The sequence below is a fragment of the Argiope bruennichi genome, chromosome 1 (genome assembly GCF_947563725.1).
Source record: "Argiope bruennichi chromosome 1, qqArgBrue1.1, whole genome shotgun sequence".
Classification (NCBI taxonomy): Eukaryota; Metazoa; Arthropoda; class Arachnida; order Araneae; family Araneidae; genus Argiope; species Argiope bruennichi.
The window spans coordinates 126,337,428-126,359,604 of record NC_079151.1 but is presented as its reverse complement, the minus strand read 5'-3'; the positions used below and the strand labels follow the sequence as shown (position 1 = coordinate 126,359,604).

Here is a 22,177-nt window from a genome sequence, read left to right as displayed (position 1 = left end):
CGGATTTTTGGATTTGGTCTGACTAAGTCAGACCATGGAGATTAACAACAACAACATTATGATTTCAGAAAAAAAAAATACAGTATAATTTTCAAAAGAATTAATTCTAAATTATTTAAATTAAAATATGCTAACAAAAAAAGCTAACGTTATATGGTGTTAACCTGAATCTGAGATACTATCTTATTTTTTGAGAACCTACTACGCTATTCTCCGGTCTTCAAATCAATCTCTTTTAATCACAAAGAAGAATGTGTGTGTGTGTGTGTGTGTGTGTGTGTGTGTGTGCGTGTGTGTGTGTGTGTGTGTATGTTGGCGCTCTACTAGACAGTTGTCTAACCTAGAGCTACCAAATTTGGAACAAATATACTTTAGGAGGTGGAATAAGCACTTTAGACAGAGTTTTTTTTTTTTTTAATTTTAAATAGGTATTTGAAAAATAAAGAATTCGTGAAGTATTTTTCATCATAGCTTCCAAAACATTGCAGCATGAAAACAATTTGTGCACTGTCTTCGAATTCAAAAATATTTTCTTTTAAATTATACCAATTTTGTTCCATTGCAATTTTTTCCTGATTTGAAAACGTTTTGAAACTTTTTTTGCATAAATTTCAATTATAAATACTACTATTGCAGAAAATTTCATCGTTTTATCATTTAATTAACAGCGGAATATTCTTCTGTAACTGAAAGTTAAGAAAAAAACTTTCAGCCAATTACCTGTACAATTTAAAAGAGATTAACCAGGCACTCGAAATTTTAACTGCGCTTTGATGTTATGAGACTATCAAAAACATTCTTGTATAAAATAAGCAGAACTGGTGTAGAATTATTAAAATAACATTCTTTTAATATCCGTCACTAATTATGAGAAAATAATGAATATTAAAATAGACGCAACATATTTAATTGAAATTTAACACAAAACATATCTTTTTTATACTAACTGGTCACCAAAGGCGACTACTTATGAATAATTTAGAACATAATGAGAAAATTAATACGGAGTTATTTCCAGATATAAATATTTTTTTACTAAATTATTGCACTGTAAAATTTCAAATAGTAGAATACAACATCTAAAAAGGAAAACAATAAAACGTAGATGGCTATGTAGTTTTATTTCATATTTGAAAATGATGTGTCTTTTAAATAAGTCTATTTCTATTTCCATGTATTAAGGAATAATTTTTTTGTCTATAACAAAAGAGAATTAACTATAAATGCTAGTGTATAAGTGTGCTTAATTTTGAAACCACCCATCAGTTTTGAGCATTCTCTTGAACCAGGAAAGAAAATGCACAACTATGTATTATTCCGGAATTTCCGGGGTTCGTTTGGATAGTGGAAGTTATATGGTGTGAAGAACGCTCAATCACGAGGCGGCTGTAGAAAATAAAACAGCGACGTTTATTTACACGAAGACACACAGGACAGCACAAAGACGACAACTATATACAGCAGCACAGAAGACGATTATCGTCAGCCGAGACGAGCAGCATACGACAGTATACACAGCAGCATACAACAGCAGCTCGACTCCGTCGCTGCTCAGCCAGTCCCTGGAAGACGAGTTCTTCACCGTCGATCCCGACGACTCACGACTACTACTCAATTCACGACCACTCTCTCCGATCTGGTTCACGACCACTCAATTCACCGTCACTCCCCGACAGCTGCAGCTCCTTTTATAGGTCTTAGGAGGCGGGGCTAGAAGCCTCTCAACCAATCAGGAACGTTTGAGGCGTATCTCCGTTCCTTCTGGACGGATCGGGAAATTCTCGATGTTTCGGGTATAATCTATTTTGGCGCCAAAGTCACCAAATTCGTCGCCAAGTCGCCAAATGGTCGCCAAGTTTGTCGCCAAGCTCTGGGACCTCCTATGGAACTGACTATGCTGGGAATCCGCATCAAGGATTCGTAACAGTATCAATAAATCACAATCAAATATTTAAAAACATAACTTTATTTCAACCTTTCACATGACTCTCTAGAGATGAAATGATTCGTCGACGTCTGATGCAAATTCAGTGTTGGTAGATTATTGCATTTCCACTTCATTTTTTCGAATTTCTCTCTTGAATTACATTCATGCAAAAAAAGACAAGGAATGGCCCATTCAGATTTCACTGTCGCTTTCGAATGCTTCTTAAACTGAGTAAACGATCAAAGAGAGAATGTTCAAATTCATGAAAATGCAAATAACGTCTTCCAGCTGCATATCGCTTGGGAAATATTCAATACTGCAAGAATATTTTCAATAAATTTTGATATGATGTTATGCGAAGCCACTACTTGGTTTATACATCATGCTGGAATGCGTGCTCATAGAGAATACTGCATTTGAAAAAGAAAAAAAAACTTTTTCATGTACAAATAGATGAGTAGCAGCACTTGGTAATATGATTCCATTCAATATCTACTCCAAAAACAAACATTGCTAGCACTAAAAGTAATACATGGTCAAAATTGGAAAAGAATGGATAGTCCAATACACAGGTCTACACGATCACATTGCCCAAACAGTCTTTTTTTTTTTTTTTTTTTTTTTTTAGATTTATCTGAAAGATGAAGCGCAAACCCCCTTTGTGTGCATCTCTGAAAAAAGAGTTGCTTGTAAATCAATTACTGCCGAGTACATAAAATTAAAATTTGAGGGTATGTAATTAGCATAAATAAAAGATCCCACCTCTCTTTAAACTGCAAATTTCATTTTTCTCTTTTGTTTTACAATAATTTTGTTAAGATGTGATTGTTCTTCAAGAATAAACCTAATTTTGTAGAAAGACAAATTTATTTTTGATTCTCTTGTCAATTTTATAAGAGATACATAAACTAAATAGGGCTTGTTAATTAATATTATATTTAGATATGAAATTTTTAAAAGCCGAATCGAATAGTCAATTATTTAAACAGGCATACAGGCATCAATTATATCTGAGTTTTGAACCATTCAAGCTATTTTCTATTATAAACGCAGAATACATTTTAGACGATCTTGAGAATAGTTGGAGATAGTAAAATGATCTAAACACTAATTTTATCTGGATTTTGAACCACTCAAACTATTTTTTTGCCATAAATGGAGACGATATTTTAAAAGATCTCCAAAATTGTTAAAGATAGAAAGAACATCTGAGTCCGGTCCATCTTAAGCACAGGTAAGGTGGTAAAAGTTATAATTTAGCTCTTAATAGTTTTGCAGTTCTACTTTCTGTTTATTTTATAGTAATATATGTATTTTTTTTATTATTATTGCAGATTCTGTTCATTGTCAAAGTTGTGAACAGAAATCGGATTTCTCTAGTTTGGTTGGTGTGTGGACACGGTATCCAGGCAGAAGATGTTGGGTAATTTTAGTTCCCACAAACTCTTACATTCACCTATGGATCAGCAAAATGGAGTCGGAAGTGAGTTTCTTTTTTAAAAAAGTATCTGGAAAAAAACATAGTTTATCTACTTGGAATATTTATGTTTGTGTTACCAACAGGGGCATAGAGTAGCGAAAACAGTGGAAGTTAAGCAGCAAAGACAGCAAAATTTTACAATAAATAATAATAAAGTCTTGCAATCTGAATTAATCTTGGTAATGGAAAGAAAGAAATGGCTTATCAGAATTTTTGATATTATAAAATTCCTTCTGAAAGACAAAATTTGGCCCTACTTAATCACAGATAAAGCTATACCAGCTGTAATAGAATAATTCTTTAGAATTGATTTATTTAATTGAAAGTACAATTCTGTGTTTCGTATACCTTTTATAAGATCTAAAATGGAAGCAAAATTTCAATCACTTACATGGCACCAGAAATTCAAATCGAATTCATTGAGATTTTGGGAGATAAAGCCATAAGCAATACCACTTATTTAAGTTAATATATTATTAATATCAATATTTAAGTTAAAATATTTGAGATCAATAATATGCACTTTATGGCTAACAAATCTGGCTGTAGTGTCTCTTGAGCAAGAAGTATATCCTGTTATGAACATTGATAGTGCAATAAAATATTTTGATCTTAGTAAAACTAGACGAATATATAGACATTGATAGTTTAATAAACTATTTTGCTCTTAGTAAAACTGGACGAATATATAGACATTGATAGTGTAATAAAATATTTTGCTCTTATTAAAACTAGACGAATATATAGACATTGATAGTATAACATATTTTGTTCTTAGTAAAACTAGACGAATACATTGATAGTTTAATAAAATATTTTTTCGAGCAAATATTTCTGCATATATTTCGTGAAAATAATTAACAATATGTTAATTATTTACAGATAACTTGTGATGAGGACTATTTAAGAGTTAACATTACAGGAACGAGCGACGAATACAAATTTTGCAGCTCGGATCGCTACAAAAACCCAATTACAGCTTTCAGTAATGTTACCGTGACACATGAGATCAAACCTAAAGATGGAGTACTTACGACTTTTACCTTAAAATATATTATAAGTAAGTAACATTTTATGAAATTTTTTAAATGATGTACAGGGTGGTAATAATTAAATTTCCCGTATAAACAGCATCCTGTAACGCAAACGGGTGAACGGATCGCAAGGAAATTCCGTATATAGACTATACACAAAATGCGCTCGGGGAATTTTGAAAAAAAAATGTTCCACCAGAGGGCGCTTTTTTCGGAAAAACATTAAATTTAACACAATAAACGACCAAAACCGGAATACAGAAACAATGTTAACATTTATTGACTAGTTTCTGATCACCTTGTCATCAAACCACATTAAGTAAAGGCAAGGAAAAAATAACAGTAGGATGTTTGAAGAAAAAAACAAAGCAGTTCTTTCTTAGAAACAAGAATAGATTAGGATGAAATGGCGCAAGAGAAGAAAAAAACAAAGCAGTTCTTTCTTAGAAACAAGAATAGATTAGGATGAAATGGCGCAAGAGAAGAAAAAAACAAAGCAGTTCTTTCTTAGTAACAAGAATAGATTAGGATGAAATGGCGCAAGAGAAGAAAAGAACAAAGCAGTTCTTTCTTAGAAACAAGAATAGATTAGGATGAAATGGCGCAAGAGAAGAAAAAAACAAAGCAGTTCTTTCTTAGAAACAAGAATAGATTAGGATGAAATGGCGCAAGAGAAGAAAAGAACAAAGCAGTTCTTTCTTAGAAACAAGAATAGATTAGGATGAAATGGCGCAAGAGAAGAAAAGAACAAAGCAGTTCTTTCTTAGAAACAAGAATAGATTAGGATGAAATGGCGCAAGAGAAGAAAAAAACAAAGCAGTTCTTTCTTAGAAACAAGAATAGATTAGGATGAAATGGCGCAAGAGAAGAAAAAAACAAAGCAGTTCTTTCTTAGAAACAAGAATAGATTAGGATGAAATGGCGCAAGAGAAGAAAAAAACAAAGCAGTTCTTTCTTAGAAACAAGAATAGATTAGGATGAAATGGCGCAAGAGAAGAAAAAAACAAAGCAGTTCTTTCTTAGAAACAAGAATAGATTAGGATGAAATGGCGCAAGAGAAGAAAAAAACAAAGCAGTTCTTTCTTAGAAACAAGAATAGATTAGGATGAAATGGCGCAAGAGAAGAAAAAAACAAAGCAGTTCTTTCTTAGAAACAAGAATAGATTAGGATGAAATGACGCAAGAGAAGTAGTTGTTAGTCGTGTCCAGGACGATGTAGAGAAAGGTGGCCATGTGACCACCTTCATTCCCCTGCAAAATTTCAAGTCGATGTACAGTGTGTTCAATAACAGATCGTAACTGATTAGTTGTGCTGCTTCGCACATGAAGCATTATGGAGTTTCCAGCTTTTCCCGGTTTTTCGTTTTATCGCTCATAATTCTTGCTCTGGATTGTTATTATTGTTTCTGTATTCCGTTTTTGACGTTTATTGTGTTAAATGTAATCTTTTTCCGGAAAAGGCACCCTCTGGTAAACATTTTGGAACTATTATTTTTTTTTTCAAAATTCCGTGAGCCATCTCGTATATAGTCTAGATACCAAATTTCGTTGCAATCTTGCACCCGTTTGCGTTGTAGGATGCTGTTTATAGGGGAAGTTTAATTATAACCACCCTGTATGTAACTGATTTATTCAATTATTCAGTATTATGAAATATTATCCAGTTTTATTTCATAATACTGAAAACAGGCAAAACGCAAGTATTGGAAATTTCTCTGAATGAATCAGCAGAATTTCACCTGAAGTCTCCTTACAGCTTTTCTTAATTTTAACTTGAACCCACAAAGTCGCAATGATAAAGTCATTAAAACGCATAAAATGTTTCAATTTTTATCTGTAGAGTTCTATTAGTAGATAATATTTTATGGGATGAAAAATAGGCCCTAAAGTCTTTGTATTAAATTTATTACTTAATAAAATATTTAAAATTATTATTATTACTTAATATTTAAAAATATGATGTGAAATTTCAATTGCCAGCGAAATATGGAGACACGTGATGTCATTTACTACGTATCTTGGATACAAGTAAGTAATAAAGTAACCGTTAGAGCCTTTATTTAAGATAAACTTAACTAACAAAATCACTTAAATTAGCAGAAAAAGAAATTAAAATCCATACTGCAAAAATAAATGACATTAGCCATTTATGATCGTTAAACGTAGTACCATTTCTTTTTTACAGTTTTATCTCATTCGGCTTTCTCATTTTTTAATTCTGTCTGTTCTAACAAAACATGTCGTAAAAAAGCCCTCTTACCGAAAAAATTCGTTAAAAAATCCATTTTTTTTTTTTTTTTTTTGAGAAGAAGCAACGATCATTGTATGTAGTCTAGATATTATTAACATCAATTCAAAGACTTTAAACTTTCTGGTATAAGTATTGAGATTTATTGAGAGTTGGAATATATAAAGATACATATATTTTGAGTTGGGAAATATATGTATTCAGAGTTTATAATCATACATATTGAGAGCTTTGAAATCGATAAAATATTTCATCACATGATTTTGAGTAATCTTTACAATTTAAGACATTATGTCTCCATAGTAGATAAATGTACAAGGGGTGTTCAAATGAAAAGGTACGGAATGACATTGTGGGTATACATGAAAACTTTATTCAAATTACACACCATATGCCTGACCACAACGATCCCATTGATTAACGAGACGAAGGATTCCTTGTTCTCAGAATTCTTGTGGCCGTGACGAGATCCAGTCCTTCACAGCGTCCTTGAGTTCGCCGTCCAAACTCTATTACTTGTTGAATTCCTCGATCACAGAAGAACCATTAACTCGGATGTGTACTGTGAGACACTCCGAAGACTACAGGTGCATCAAGAACAAAAGACCGGGGATACTCACGGAAGGTGTGGTTCTGCTCCATGCTAATGCGCGTCCACGTGTCTCCAAGGTCACACACTCGGAACTGGCAAAGTTCAAGTGGGAGCAGCTGAACCATCCACCCTACAGCCCAAATATGTCGCCCTGCGATTTTCATATGTTTGGTCCCCTGAAAAAAACATCTGAAAGGGAAGTGTTTCAACTCGGATGGAGAACTCAAGGACGCTGTGAAGGACTGGGTTTCGTCACGGCTGCAGGAATTTTGAAAACAAGGAATCCTTCGGCTTGTTAATCAATGGAATGGTTGTGCTCAGGCCAATGGTGTATACTTTGAATAAAGTCTTCATGTATACCCACAATGTCGTCTCGTACCTTTTCATTTGAACACCCCTTGTAGCATTATAAAGACATAATGTCTTAGTTCTCATTTGGTCGACTTTCATCTAGTTTGAGAATTAATACTTTTATGGAATGAAGTATTTTTTTTTCTAATATAAATACTCAGCATTTCCGCTGTATAAAGAAACTGAAAAAGAACAATATATCAGCAAAAGTACTTGTTAATATATTATTATTCCTTCACTTAGAATGAAAGTGCTATTGAAAATTATGTTATTGCAATCATTTATATATGCATTGTAATACATACTCAAGAACAATATTATAGAAAGAGTATCTTGTCTAATTTTGAAAGAATGGCTTCTTTCCAAACCGTTTGAATCACAGTTCTATTAAGATATATAATATAAAATATTATCTGAATGATATAAAGTTATATTTTAAGTTGTCATAATAAATACGTATATTTTTAAAAATATGTTACCTGTGATTTTGTCTTTATATCTTATTTGCTATATTTGGAAAATATTTCTGAAACAATAACACTTTTAATAAAATAAGATGTTCTAATTAAATTATTGAATCTTTTATGATTAGGAGTAACCGGGTTATGAACCTTTTAATTTCGATATTTTAATTTAGCAGAAAGCAAAAATAACGCAGTGAGTTGACAGGTCATTGAAATTGCCCGAATAAATCTGAAATAATGATATTCAAAGCTTCGTAACTTGTTCAACTTTGAAAGTACAACTTATAGAACTTAGAAAATAATATTATTTTTGCTGTTAATTTCTTTTATTTTTATCTTTAAACGATAAATTTTATTGCATAGGTATAGTTATAAACAAATATTTAAAAAAACGAAGAAATCAGAAAATAAATGGAGCAACATTTGCTATGGAATGTTTATCATAAAAATTATTTTCAAATATTAAGTAATTAGTATTTTTTAGAATCCATTTAGTTTTAGATGACTATTGTTAGCTTTACTGTCGTTTCTAAAACATTTAATTAATATATTATCTAATTTTTACCAATATTTATTGCTTATTGCTTTAATTTTTCTCTTAAGAAGACGGTGTGATCAAAAACAAAGGAACTACATTTTTTATTAAGCAATTAATTGTATAAACTAGATAAGTGGGGACTTTTGTTATATAGGCGATACGGAAATTGTAACTGGAAATTTTTTCTCCCTGAATATAAATTAGAGCATACTACTAAGAAGCCATTATTTTCATTCGTTCTGCAATTTAATCCTTTTGTCCTTTAATTACAGGTCTGTATTCTGTAACTGAAAACCTGTAAATATATAGGCCTATACATCTGTTCTATTATAACAGCTCATATGTAACGGATGTCATTGTTAATAATGATAGAAATACGAATATCGAAACTTGTGAACAGTTAAAAGAATTACAGGTCTTAGTCTCTTATCGTTTTCTAAGAGAAAACATGCTTTTTCATTCCTTACCTAGTGGTGCTAATTTAATTCTTGTATTTCGAATTTTATTATTGATAATAATAAAATTAATCTAGAAATTTAAACGCAGACATTATCTCCTGGTATTAAACATAGATTTTTAAACGTTAAAAACACAAATTCATTATTTTTCAAAAATCTATTTGCCATTTTTTTTTTCAGAAACTCTGGAATGCTTAAATACGAAGAGCTTCGAATGCGATGAAAACTCGTGCGTTTCCGAGGAAAAAGTTTGCGACGGAGTAAAAGATTGCAAAAATGGAGTTGATGAAATTGGATGTGGTACTCAAATCATTTGATCTGTTAAGTTTATTCGAATGTTAAATTATCGAAAAAGTTAGCACACAAACTTTTGAAAATCTAAATAAATACAAACTGTCGAAATTATTCGTACAATATTAAATGTTGATCATATTTGTCTTGGCATTTAATATTGTAATTATTAAATAAGAAATGTTCCTTTTTTTATTGCATGCAACAAGCAATAATGAGCAAAAAATAACCTATCTTTAAATATGACTTTTATAATAACTTCGAATTATTCTGTTTATTTTTTAGGGTTATAAATTTAACTATTTACATTCAGTTTAACATTAATCTTAAAGATATCGAAAATGTGCATGTAATTTCTTCTGTTTATTTAGAAGATTTACAAAGCATTTATTACTTTGTAGCTATTTAAAATTTGTAATTATCAAGCAATAATTTTAAAAAAATCCGCTTATCTCTAAATATTTTTTCGAAATTAGTTATCAGTAATTACGTCGTATTTTTTTTATATTGTTACGAACCTGTGATGCGGCTTCCCAGCATAGTCAGTTCCATAGGAGGTCCCAGAGCTTGGCGACAAACGTGGCGACCATTTGGCAACTTGGCAACCATTTGGCAACTTGGCGACGAATTTGGCGACTTTGGCGCCAAAATAGATTATACCAGAAACATTGAGAATTTTCCCGATCCGTCCAGTAGGAACGGAGATACGCCTTGAACGTTCCTGATTGGTTGAGAGGCTTCTAGCCCCGCCTCCTAAGACCTATAAAAGGAGCTGCAGCTGCCGGGGAGTGACGGTGAATTGAGTCGTGGACCAGTAGAGTCGAAGAATAGTCGGAACCGACCTTCCAGAGATAAGCGGAGCAGCAACGAAGGGAAGATAGGGCTGAACTAAGCTGTGTGTTACTGGCTGTGGTAGAGTCTGTTGTATGCTGCACGTCTCGGCTGAAGATAATCGTCTTCTGTGCTGTATATAGTTGTCGTCTTTGTGCTGTCCTGTGTGTCTTCGTGTAAATAAACGTCGTTGTTTTATTTTCTACTGCCGCCTGGTGATTGAGCGTTCTTCACACCATATAACCCCCACTATCCAAACGAACCCCGGAAATTTCGTAACAATATGCTTTGAAATATTTTATTGTTACAGGGTTGTGAAAGACTAGTGATTATTTTAATTTCATATAATGCTGTGCCATATAAAAATTCATTGCTATATTTGTATTTTTATCTGCTGATTTGTTCAAATCAGAAAACTCTTGTGGCAATGCAAAAGATTGTCTCATTAAATACAAGAACATATAAATACTACTTTTGATTCATCATTGTAGCTAAAAGTCCATTAAATACCCAAGTAAATAATTAAAGTAACGTGGGATTGCAATTAGACTCACAATTATTTTATGATAAACCTGACAAAAAACTTCTCTTCAAAACTACATTAAAGAAAATGAATATTGCAAATTCAGTTTTTTGTAAAAGAAATTTACCAATTTAATCAATGAACTGAAAATTATTCGTGGATAAAAGCATCCGAAAAGTGATTTTAGATCGAAAGGTATGAAATTCAGAAGTTTAGTTACCTGTAAAACAAGTTTGAGATCTTATCACACCAGATTTGAGGTTAACCCATATATGTGAGAGTATCACTTTAAAATCTTAAAAAATTACGATTCCGCTCCACATCAGCGGAAATGCGTTTCAACTTGATAGATTTAGCGTCCATCACACTTGCTTTGATGGTTGTTCTTTGGTTAAATCTGCTCTTGAACTGGCGACATTCAGATCCCGGAGTCCAAGACCGTCGTCTACATTTCTCCTGGAGAAAAATGTGCTAGATGATGAATTTGGGAAATTTGAGCAAGTAATCTATCCTTTGCTTGATTTAACCTCAATTCTGATGCAAAATGATTTTTATTTTATTGATGGGCTAAATCATCTTATCTTTATTTTGCAATAAATCACCTGATAACACATATTATCACTAAATCTGGTGATGATAGTTTCAAATTATCTTGTGAACTCTAATTAAAGGAACAATTGCATGGAGAAATGATTTTAAATATTGTTGTTTATATTGTCACAATTTGCCTCATATCGGAAACAATTAATTTGTAACAGCTGGATATATAAGATATACCTGGAAGTATTTCTGATGCTAAAATCAACAAAATCTTTGAATGTTTTTTTTGCTGCATGTTATAGATGATTAATTATGAAAAGTAGTTAAAATCAAAGAATCTCAAATGCATTTAAAAATATAAATATTTTTCCAAAAAATTATAACAACTATCCCCGGATTTTCTTAATAGGTGATAAGATTACGTTTCCTTGTATAGAGAAAGTACTCAGTTACTGTTGATTCAAAATCTATTTTTCTTCTACTTATAAGAATAAAACTACAAATTTCTCTTTAATTTATTTCAGAAACAGGAGTGATGACTATCAAGGAAGTCCCCGAAGTCATAAAGAATTCAGTTTCTTGGATGAAACGGAAAAGGGTGGTTTTCCCTGGATGGAAAGAGAACACCCCGCGTGCTGTTGTGGCCCTATACTTATCATCGGCTGCTTCTTTCAATGGCACCGTTCCAGAGGAAGAATTGATGGCAAAAGAAATTGAGTTCAGCTTAGCGATCTCTCTCCTTAAGTAAAAATAAAACCATCTTCTTGATCTTATTTTACAGCTGATCTAAAATTTCATCATTAATTGAAAAGTCCGAGCAGAAATCAAACTAGTAATTATGATTTTTAACAGCGCTGAGTCGTAATAATGTTACGAATATGTAATATTGCTTCCCGACACGATTTATTCCATCGTAGGAAAGACCGTTTTACGATTAGCTCTATTGGATGCTGATCGGATGCCGTATTAGTGACCTCCGGATTTGGCACCATTTGGAGACTTGGTGAAGAATTTGGAGATTTTGACAATAAAATGATGATACTGGAATCTTCAAGAATTTTGGCGATAGAGCTAATAGGAACCGAGATATGCTTGATCATTCTCAAACCTTCCCTGCCGTGTCTCTGTCGTGTTTAATATTTAATCAGATTTGGTATCAAAAGGCGTTCAAAAAGAAATTTAATACTCTATGATTTTTATTGCCAGTGTATAATTTAGCCAAATTCTGTAGATATCGCTTACCTTGATATTCAAAATCAGCAATGAATATATTGTAGTCAATAGCTAATATCGGCCACTCCTCATTGCTTAACTTAAACATTCGCGCTTTTTCCAAGTACTAACTTTCGTTTAGATGCAAATATTCTACTTATATTGAGGAAATTTAATGAGTTGTGAAATTTGCAGATGATAATTGAAAATTCTTACTATGAACGCCAAAGTGCAGCAAAACTTAGGCCAAATTACATTTAGAATTTAAGAATAAATTATATTTGAAGATTTTTCTTTAAAAAGAAAGGTGTTTTAAATAGGACGGTAATCTTGTTGTAAATAATATAAGCAAAAATACACTATCTACCATTGAGTATTTGGACACCTATGCAATGAGGATATCTGAGGACCTGATCTACGTCACGTCTTCTGTACAGAAATATCGTGTGGAACACAGCATTTGCATTAGTCGCATATAAGATGCCTCGAATTTTAGAGCTGTCTGACTTCGGGAAAGACATAACCTTCGGATATCATAGAAATGTCCGATCCTTAAAGTACACATCTAATAAGTTAAACATTCCAAAATCGACAATGGCTTCTATCATTAAGAAATGGAGAGTAAGTAGTCGGAATGTGCTTCGACTCATCAGACCAATTTAACTAATAGATAGAGCCCAGCTAGTGCTATCTAGAGGAATTCGGTAAAAACGCACGAAACCAATGACCCACATACTCAAGGAATTCCAACAAGTCTCTGCAGGAATCAGCAGGAAAGCACATTTGCTTGGTTTCCATGGTCGTACTGCTGCCATAAGCCTTTGATTGCAAGATCCAACCGCTCAGCTCAGTTGAGATGGTGCAATTCATGTCGAAATTGAACCGTAAATGAGGGGAAACGAGATCTCTGGAGTGATGAATCAAGGTTCAATCTCTACCTGTCGGATGGCTGAATCTAGGTTTGGTGTATGCATGAAGAGAGCCTTTTATCAGAATGCATTGTGCCTACAGTAAAGTTTGGCGAGGAGGAATCATGGTTTGTTAATGTTTATAGTGGTAAGAACTGGGATTCTTAATCCCGACTCACGGTAAGTTCAACGCCGACACCTATTCCACTATTCTGGACAAGAATGTGCATCTTATGCTGTGGGAATTTTAAGCGTTGGATCATTGTTATTTCCAGGATGACAATGCAACTTGTCATGTTGCGAGGTCTACCATGGATTGATATGATGACAATGGAGTGAACCGACTGGACTGCCCTTCTCAGAGTGTAGACTTGAATCCTATAGAAAACATCTGGGACGAATTAAATTGCCGAATAAAGGGATGCAGCAACAGTCGAAAATCGATGAAAGAACTTACATGTTTTCTCCAAACCGAGTGGAAGAAAATATCGCTGTCCATCATCCAATCTCTTGTGGAAAATATACCACGAAGGGTTAATGATATACTGCCTTAGGTGGAGGATCTACCAGCTATTGAATATGAATAAATTGTGTTTATCTCTTTTATCACAGGTGTCCAAGTATTTATTCATTTCAGGAGCGGCTGTTGCAAAAGAAAACACCAATTTTTAAAATAATTTGGCAAAAAAAAAACTTATTACTCAAAAAATTGTTGGAAAAGTGCAATTGGTTTCTTTTCTAACGGATAGATGGAATCCCGAGCAATTTCATATTTTATTATTTTTTTTGGTATAAATTTATGTTAAAAATGCCTCAATTTTTTTGCTTGGAAATGTGGGAATTTTTTTGAGTTCATAAGAATTGAAATTTTATCCAAATTAGTCACCCGCTTTCTTACAATATCCATGAGGTTTTATATCATAATTCTTTTGGAGCTTATAATCAATTTAAGAACGAATCAAAGTGGTTTATTTCTGGGTGATCTCATTTGGGAACACCGCCCATCTAAGACATCTGTTTTTTCATTCGCTTATCTTCTGTTTTGCCTCTTTTCCTATCCGTGAGAAAGCTGTAACTTGATATTTTTCAGAGAAGGATGCAGATTTTGTGTTCGCGAAGGGGTGTTTATTGTCTTCGGAGAAAGGCAACCCTTATTTGAAAGTAGAAAACATTTCACGTTTCAGATTTTTCTTTCGTTCCAGATAATTTTTTTTCTGCCTAAATTTTTGAGATTTTTTTCTGTAAATTTCTACGTTTATGTAGCCTAAATTTTTTTATTACATTTGTTTTCGTAATTATTATTATTATTGTCTTCTGCATTTGAAAATTGTGAAAAAAAATGCAGAAAAGATACGAAAGATGTGCTTTGCTCAGTTCCAAAGCGAAAATGTGCATAAAATACGGAACTGTCTGCAAAACTTGCAATGTGCCATTGTAAGTTAGACAAAAAGACACTCCTACATGTTTCGAAAGATTTCATGTCAAATAATGAGTTATTCTTAATTTTATTGCTTCCTGTTTGATATTTATCAATTTAAAGTTAATTGTGTTTATATATTTTTAGCATTTTAGTTAGAGAGTTCTTATTCTTATTTGATATTTTGTATTAAATTGCATTAGTTTCTATTTTTTATTATATATATAAGATATAATTTAGAAATTTCGTAATAAATATGTCATAAATTGTATTTTTAATATTTTAAATGTTTCAAATTACCTAAAACACAAATAAAAATGTTTATTTATCTAAAATATTCCTAATTACTGCTATCATCAAAAGAAATTTGAGCAATTATTTCAAAAGATATTCTTACACAGAGATGCTCTCGATGGGTGGAATCCTCAAACGAGGAACTTCCCCTCACCCTGTGGAAGGAGGGATATTAAAAAAATGTTTGATTGAAAAATCTATGCCTACACAACCTATTAACCACATTCATTGGGTTTTTCCTCATGTTTCAAATTTTTTAAAAACCGCCTCTGAAAAGGTTATTGTTAGATAGTGTATTTTATTTTGGGAAGTCTTAGGTGGATGTTTGCATAAATAATTCCTTCGGAATTTTTATATAGGGTAAGTCAATATGAATGTCCCAATTGACGACCATTTGGCGACGAATTTGGCGACTTTGGCGCAAAATAGATTATACCCGAAACATCGAGAATTTTCCCTATCCGTCCGGTAGGAACCGAGATACGCCTCGAACGTTCCTGATTAGTTGAGAGCCTTCTAGCCCCGCCTTCTGAGACCTATAAAAGGAGCTGCATCTGCCGGGGAGTCGTCATGAATTAAGGAGTCGTAGTCGAAGAGGAGTGCAAGTCGTAATCGGAAGCGACTGAGCAGTAGTCATGAACCAGTAGTAGTCGTAGTTGGAAGCGACGGAGAAGAGTAGTCGGGATCGACGGTGAAGAGTAGTCAGAATCGACGCTGAAGAACTAGTCTTCCAGAGATAAGCGGAGCAGCGACGGAGTCATGCTAGTGCTGAACTAAGCTGTTCGCTACTGTCTGCAATAGAGTCTTGTTGTGTGCTGCTGTTTGCACGTCTTGCGGCTGAAGATAATTGTCTTCTCTGTGCTGTATATAGATGTCGTCTTTGTGCTGTCCTGTGTGTATTCGTGTAAATAAACGTCGTTGTTTCATTTTCTACTGCCGCCTGCTGATTGAATGTTCTCCACACCATATAACTCCCACTATCCAAACGAACCCCGGGAAATTTCGTAACATTTTTTTTAGAAAGAGAAACAACGACGTTTATTTACACGAAGACACACAGGACAGCACAAAGACGACAACTATATACAGCACAGAAGATGATTATCTTCTGCCGAGACGTGCAGTATACAACAAGACTACTCACAAGGTTCACGACTACTACTCTGTCGCTTCCGACTATGACTCCTCAATTCACGATGACTCCCCGGCAGCTGCAGCTCCTTTTATAGGTCTCAGGAGGCGGGGCTAGAAGCCTCTAAACCAATCAGGAACGTTCGAGGCGTATCTCGGTTCCTACTGGACGGATAGGGAAAATTCTCGATGTTTCGGTTATAATCTATTTTGGCTCCAAAGTCGCCAAATTCATCGCCAAGCTCTGCGACCTCCTATGGGACCAACTATGCTGGTAAGCCGCATCACAGATTCGTAACAATATAATGAAAATATTCATTAAAAATGTACACACACGCAGGTGTAAGATAAGAAGTTTTGAACGTACTCCTCACAAATGTTCAATAAAAGCTCCTTCTGTTATACGGCATTCATCAAGTCTGAAATGTAATTCTTGTCAAACTTTGTGTAGTATGTCTGTATGCGAAATTTTCGTGTGGGGATTCGAAAAAGATCGCGTGTATGTGCCTCCAGGACCAACGACCATAACAGATTTGAAAACCCATACCACAGCTGCTATTTTCTGAATCGATACAGACATGTTGCACAAAGTTTGGCAAAAATTACGTTTCAGACTTTCTATGTACTATATAACAAAAGGAGAGCTTTCAGAAGATTTGGAAGGAGTATATTCAAAACCTGCTAACATTACCTCTGCGTATATGTACATTTTTAATGAATATATTTATCATATCTTGCATAGTATACCTATGAATTTTGGGATTCATTTTGACTTATTCTGTATATTGATGTTTAAAACAATACAGCTAGTAGGAGAGAATACAGTTTAAATAATGATTACTCGTTTTGTAAAGTTAAACTAAAATATGTTATGTTTGATGCAGGCCATCCCTGACCAACAGTGAGTTAAGTATGTTCATTAATGCACTGTTGGTGACTTGTCACAACCCTAGACAGTTCTATGGTATCGATATGGTGAAACGACTCAAGGATCAAATGGAGGAATCTGGGAACTTCACCCATCCTCTGGCTTACTTAACACTTTGCAATGCCAACGAATCCTGGCCTCTCAGGGCTAACTCTGATCTCGATAGCATTCTGAGTAGTAGCTCTGAATATCCATTTATGAAAGGTACTTTGATTTTTAAATATAATTATTCATCTGTCCTCTAATCTCATGTATGATTAAAACTCTAATTTTTATATGGTTATGTCTTTTACGATAAATTTCAAATTATTCCACATTTGCAATAATATGAATAGCAAGTTCAACAAATGTTCATTAAAATAATCACACCTTATTTCGAAAAACTATTTTTGAAAATTTAAATACAGTAATGTCTCTGTCATTGTCATAAAAATATTGATTGCATGAGCTAGCTATTGCATCTTTAAGGAAATTATGACTAGTTCTTACGGTGGTAAAATGTTTTCATTTAGATTATTTTAACAGTAAAGAAAATTTCAAAATAAAAATTAAATATTTAAGGTATCCGACTTGGTTGGAAACATGAATGTGGATGAAAATTCGCATTTTTACTTTTTGCAGTTTCAAAACTATTAGAACGTTTCTGTTTCGAGTGACATTTTTATTTTGTCACCACTTCAATTACTAGCAAGTTATAACAAACTATTTAAATGTAAGTAATACTTAAGCCTTTAAAAACTTTAAATATCTTTTATGAAGAACAAAAATGTCTTTATATAATAGCGAGTTTTTTTTTCTTCATAATTTTACTGTACGAGTATCGTCTTATCACGAAAACGCCTCAAGATATATTAATGAACTTTATAATCAGTGCTCGCTATGTTATGCAGAATTTAATGAACTATGGATTGGATGTTGAACACTTTTGAAGTGGATTTATATTTATTTCGTAAATATTGTTGAAAATATCAAAACTTCATAGATAATTTCCTATATTGTACATAAAAATTTTGTTTTTGAATATAATTCTTATGTCACATTCTAAGATATGTTAGACATGTACTACTAAAAAGAAAAAGAAAAAATTTTTACAATTTTTTTTTCTAAAAATTAATTTTAGTTTTTGTAAATAAATGATAAAATTTACATCAAATTATGTTTTTCACTCAAAAGCTACATATATATTTAAATAATCTCAATCTTATAAATCGTTTTATTGTTATATTAATTAAAAAATATAACATAAACATTATTTTATTTATTTATTTCTTTTCAAAATCATCTCTGAAGTAGTCGGATACCTTAAAGTTACGTTGTGTGTTCTTCAAAAATATCAATATTTTCAATATAATGTTAATTTTTATAATATTTTTTAAGAAAAGATTAAACAAATCGAATCGAAGAGGTCCAACAATATGCTTAGATGTTAAAATTGGACTTGGTCAGTGAATCATTATCAAAGGAAGACTTTTTCTTCCGGCAATGGCCTTAACCAGCATTACTCAATTCTGATAGGTCGATGTATGCCACATAAATGGATTTTTATTTTCTTAATTATAGTGGAGGAATTTCCGGAGTTTTCTCTAAGTGCTGTCTGCTGTTCTAGGCTTTTCAGCCAGATATGGTGGCCTAAGATATTCAGTAATATAATATATAAGACTTCACTTTTATCTTTAGTCTTCGAATCAACACTCGATTTGTCATGATTATGATTTGATTAAATATACTTGAGGATACAGAGTTACATAGAGACTGTGATTTGTCTGAATAGGCTTGGAATACAGAGGTACATAGAGATTATGAATTGGCTGCAAAAGTTTGAATATACAGAATTATGAGTGGACTATGATTTAGCTGAATATGTTTGACGATGCAAAGTTAGAAGAATATCATTATTTGACTGAATATGCTTAATGATACAGAACAGATCTATGATTTGGCTAAATATGCTTGATGATACAGAACGAATCTATGATTTGGCTAAATAGCTTGATGATACAGAACGGATCTACGATATGGCTAAATATGCTTCATGCTACAGAATGAATCTATGATTTGGCTAAATATGCTTGACAGATATTGTCGTGGTGGTTCCAGAATCAGAGAAAGGATGAAGAACTTTGATAAGCAAATATTTTTATTTATTGGTTTATGGTATTTTACAAAATTTGGAATTTTTACCTAGATTTCCAAAACTGTAGTAAATGAAATTTTCTGGGCTATGCTAATCATAGATAAATAAAAATGAGGTTCTTAATCTTTTCATTTTATAATTATTAACTTAAGTTTATCATAAATTCATTTCTTTTCAAATGCGATTTAGCCTCATTATAATATCATTTCACAACTAGCAGTTCGCTTCCAATGCTCAGTTTTACTTTATAAACCATCAAAAAATAACATAAAGAATTCCTTCTTTTCCTGCTTGGAATGTTCCCTATTCAGAATTTCCTCCTTGTGCAATAAAATTCTTTAATTAATTCAAGAAAATTCATCCAAATGTCTTTATTTTCTGATTGGTAATTACAGTTATGTGATATTCTTTAACAATGAATTTATATCACCAAAAATTATGATAAACATCGGTTTTGATGCAAATCTAATAATATTATTAATTGCAGATCTTCAAGCAATGGCTGTCATGGCTTTATCATGTAATTACAGTAGATATGTCAACAACATGCTCAGTAATCAGCTCTTAGATTTATACAACAAAACAATACATCATTTCAAAAGTTTACAAACTCTTGATGGTAGTTTTGGAAATGTCTACACCACAGCTTTAATTACCCAAGTAAGATATTATTATTCGAAAAAATAAGTTAAGGTGAATAAGTAAGTACCGATTTTTCCCCTTATAAATCTATAATTATATGAATTTACGGGCTTTCCTTCTCCTTTCAGCATTGTAAGATGAAAAATATTAAATATATTTAATGGTTTAAATTGGTAAAAATGTGTTTTTAATGTCAATCAAATCTTTAAGAACAGATATTAATTTATAAATATTTTTCATAAGCACTGATTTTTTTTATCTCGTTTAAGTAAATGAATACCACTTACAAAGAGCTGAAAAGATAATTTTTTTTTAACTTTTTAGCATAATTTTAAGTGTTTCCGAGCATATGGTCCTCTTTGTCTTGTTTGTATACTTTAATATCTGCTTGACTGGATTTTATAGTTTTAAAACCATCTGAATGTGAATGAATAAATAATTTTCTTGCGTTTAGCAGTATATAATATATTAATAGTTATGAAATTAATTAATAATTTTAAATATGAAATATTTTTAATTTTTTTTCTTTGTTTTTAAATATTAAATAATTTGAGCCTGTAAAGTTTGACTAATAATAATTGAATACTTTTGAGTGGAGTGAGACAATGAACATTTAGAAAAGCAGAACCTTGTGACAAGAAACAGGCCAAAAAATGGCATTCGACCACAGACCAAAAAAATGGTATATACAGCATTTAGTAAAAGATAACACCATCATTTCAGTTTGCGATTAAAAGTCCTTACATGGGTGCTAGCTGAAACACAACGGATGCTTTAATGAAAACAATAAAACAAATGGCAAGCAAATATTAAATACCATTTTGAAATTGAGACATTTTTTTTAAAAAAATATTTTTCTTCCAAATCTTGGGGGTATAGAATACAAAAATAAATACGAGAGGCAATCTAGAAATAATATGTGGCTATTAATTTGTAAAACTTTAAACAAAAGTAATTTATAAATGAGAAGTTCTTAATTCCTTATATAAAATGGATTTAACTATAAGCCATTGAAACGCTAGTATATAGATAAAAGGCTACTATCTAATCAATATTAAATAACTCGCATAACATAGGGGAACTTTTTTTTATTAAAAGAAATGCGTGGTTTTCATTTTGAAGGAAAACTGGAATTTACTGGAAACTCTAACAGTTTTCTGTAGAAACCTTAAAGAGAAAAATTTAGGACCTTAAAATACCAAAGAATCCAATAGTAATGAAAAGTGTATTTTGAAATAATCTATTTCACTAGAGTTATAACATTATTATAGAATGGGAAAATGGCATCATACTTAGATTAACCTCGGAAGATTTAATGTAGCAGTTGGATGATACTTATATTTTTGGTTGCAAATAATCAGAGCATGGATCTTTCTCGCAACTGATAAACAGACGCTATTTTCAGGCAGGTGAGGGGGGAGAGAAATGATTCCTTCCCTCTCATTTCCATCCTCAACCCCTGCTTTTGGCTTTGAAAAAAAAAAGAATTGATAAACGTATTCTGGAGGGTTAATTAATGCAATAATTTCTTGTAAATTTAATAGCCCCTTAAGAAAAAGATACCAAAAAACCAAAAATTGCAAAACTTAAAAATGCCTACACAAAATGTATTCTAAATTTTGAATTGTTAATTTAGATAACATGTGTTTTCAATTTATATCTAAACTCAAGTCTATTGCAGGCTCTTTTTTCCAGTGGCGAAGAGCATAGCAGGGACTGGAACCTGAATGCAACAATTAAATATTTGATGAAGAAACTGAATTATTCTTCTGTAGATTTCTTGGCAACCTACTTGATTCTCCCTATTTTGAACAGTAAAAGTCTCATGGATATCTCTTACGTTAATTGCTCAGCTAACCCCCGAAAGCATGGAGAAGGTGAGAAGTTCTTAAATCCAACTATCTTAATAATATTTCTTATAATTTAAAAATCGGAAAATAAGCAAGGCACATTAATTTTTTTATAAAATGTCTGAAGAAAATGATACCACAATTCTCAAGCTTGGTTTTCTGCAATTAATTAATAATGTTGTTTTGAGAATACCGATTGTTGACGTTATTTCTTCTACAAAAATGATGTTTTAGGAAGAAACACCATAGTAATTTTACAGAGAAACTTGAAAACTTCCAATCTTGTGAAAATTTCTCTAACTGAGGATTTTTTTATAAAATTTCGATCCATTAATTGGAAAATAAAAAAGAATTTTATCACCCAAGAGCCATTATTATTTATTT

The 22,177-nt window shown here is 32.2% G+C and overlaps 1 protein-coding gene across 2 annotated transcripts in view; it reads left to right on the top strand.

Annotated features, from left to right (window-relative positions):
* LOC129968816 (cobalamin binding intrinsic factor-like) overlaps positions 1-22,177 on the top strand; it is a 33,478-nt gene that overhangs the window by 4,212 nt on the left and 7,089 nt on the right. Inside the window, exons 2-8 of one of the 2 annotated variants that reach the window (XM_056083086.1) lie at positions 3,262-3,410; positions 4,290-4,467; positions 9,273-9,392; positions 11,802-12,021; positions 17,124-17,371; positions 19,789-19,961; positions 21,625-21,820. In XM_056083086.1, the coding sequence (XP_055939061.1) occupies positions 3,262-3,410; positions 4,290-4,467; positions 9,273-9,392; positions 11,802-12,021; positions 17,124-17,371; positions 19,789-19,961; positions 21,625-21,820 (1,284 nt within the window). The remainder of the gene's footprint in view (positions 1-3,261; positions 3,411-4,289; positions 4,468-9,272; positions 9,393-11,801; positions 12,022-17,123; positions 17,372-19,788; positions 19,962-21,624; positions 21,821-22,177) is intronic. The other variant, XM_056083095.1, reaches the window with a different exon arrangement.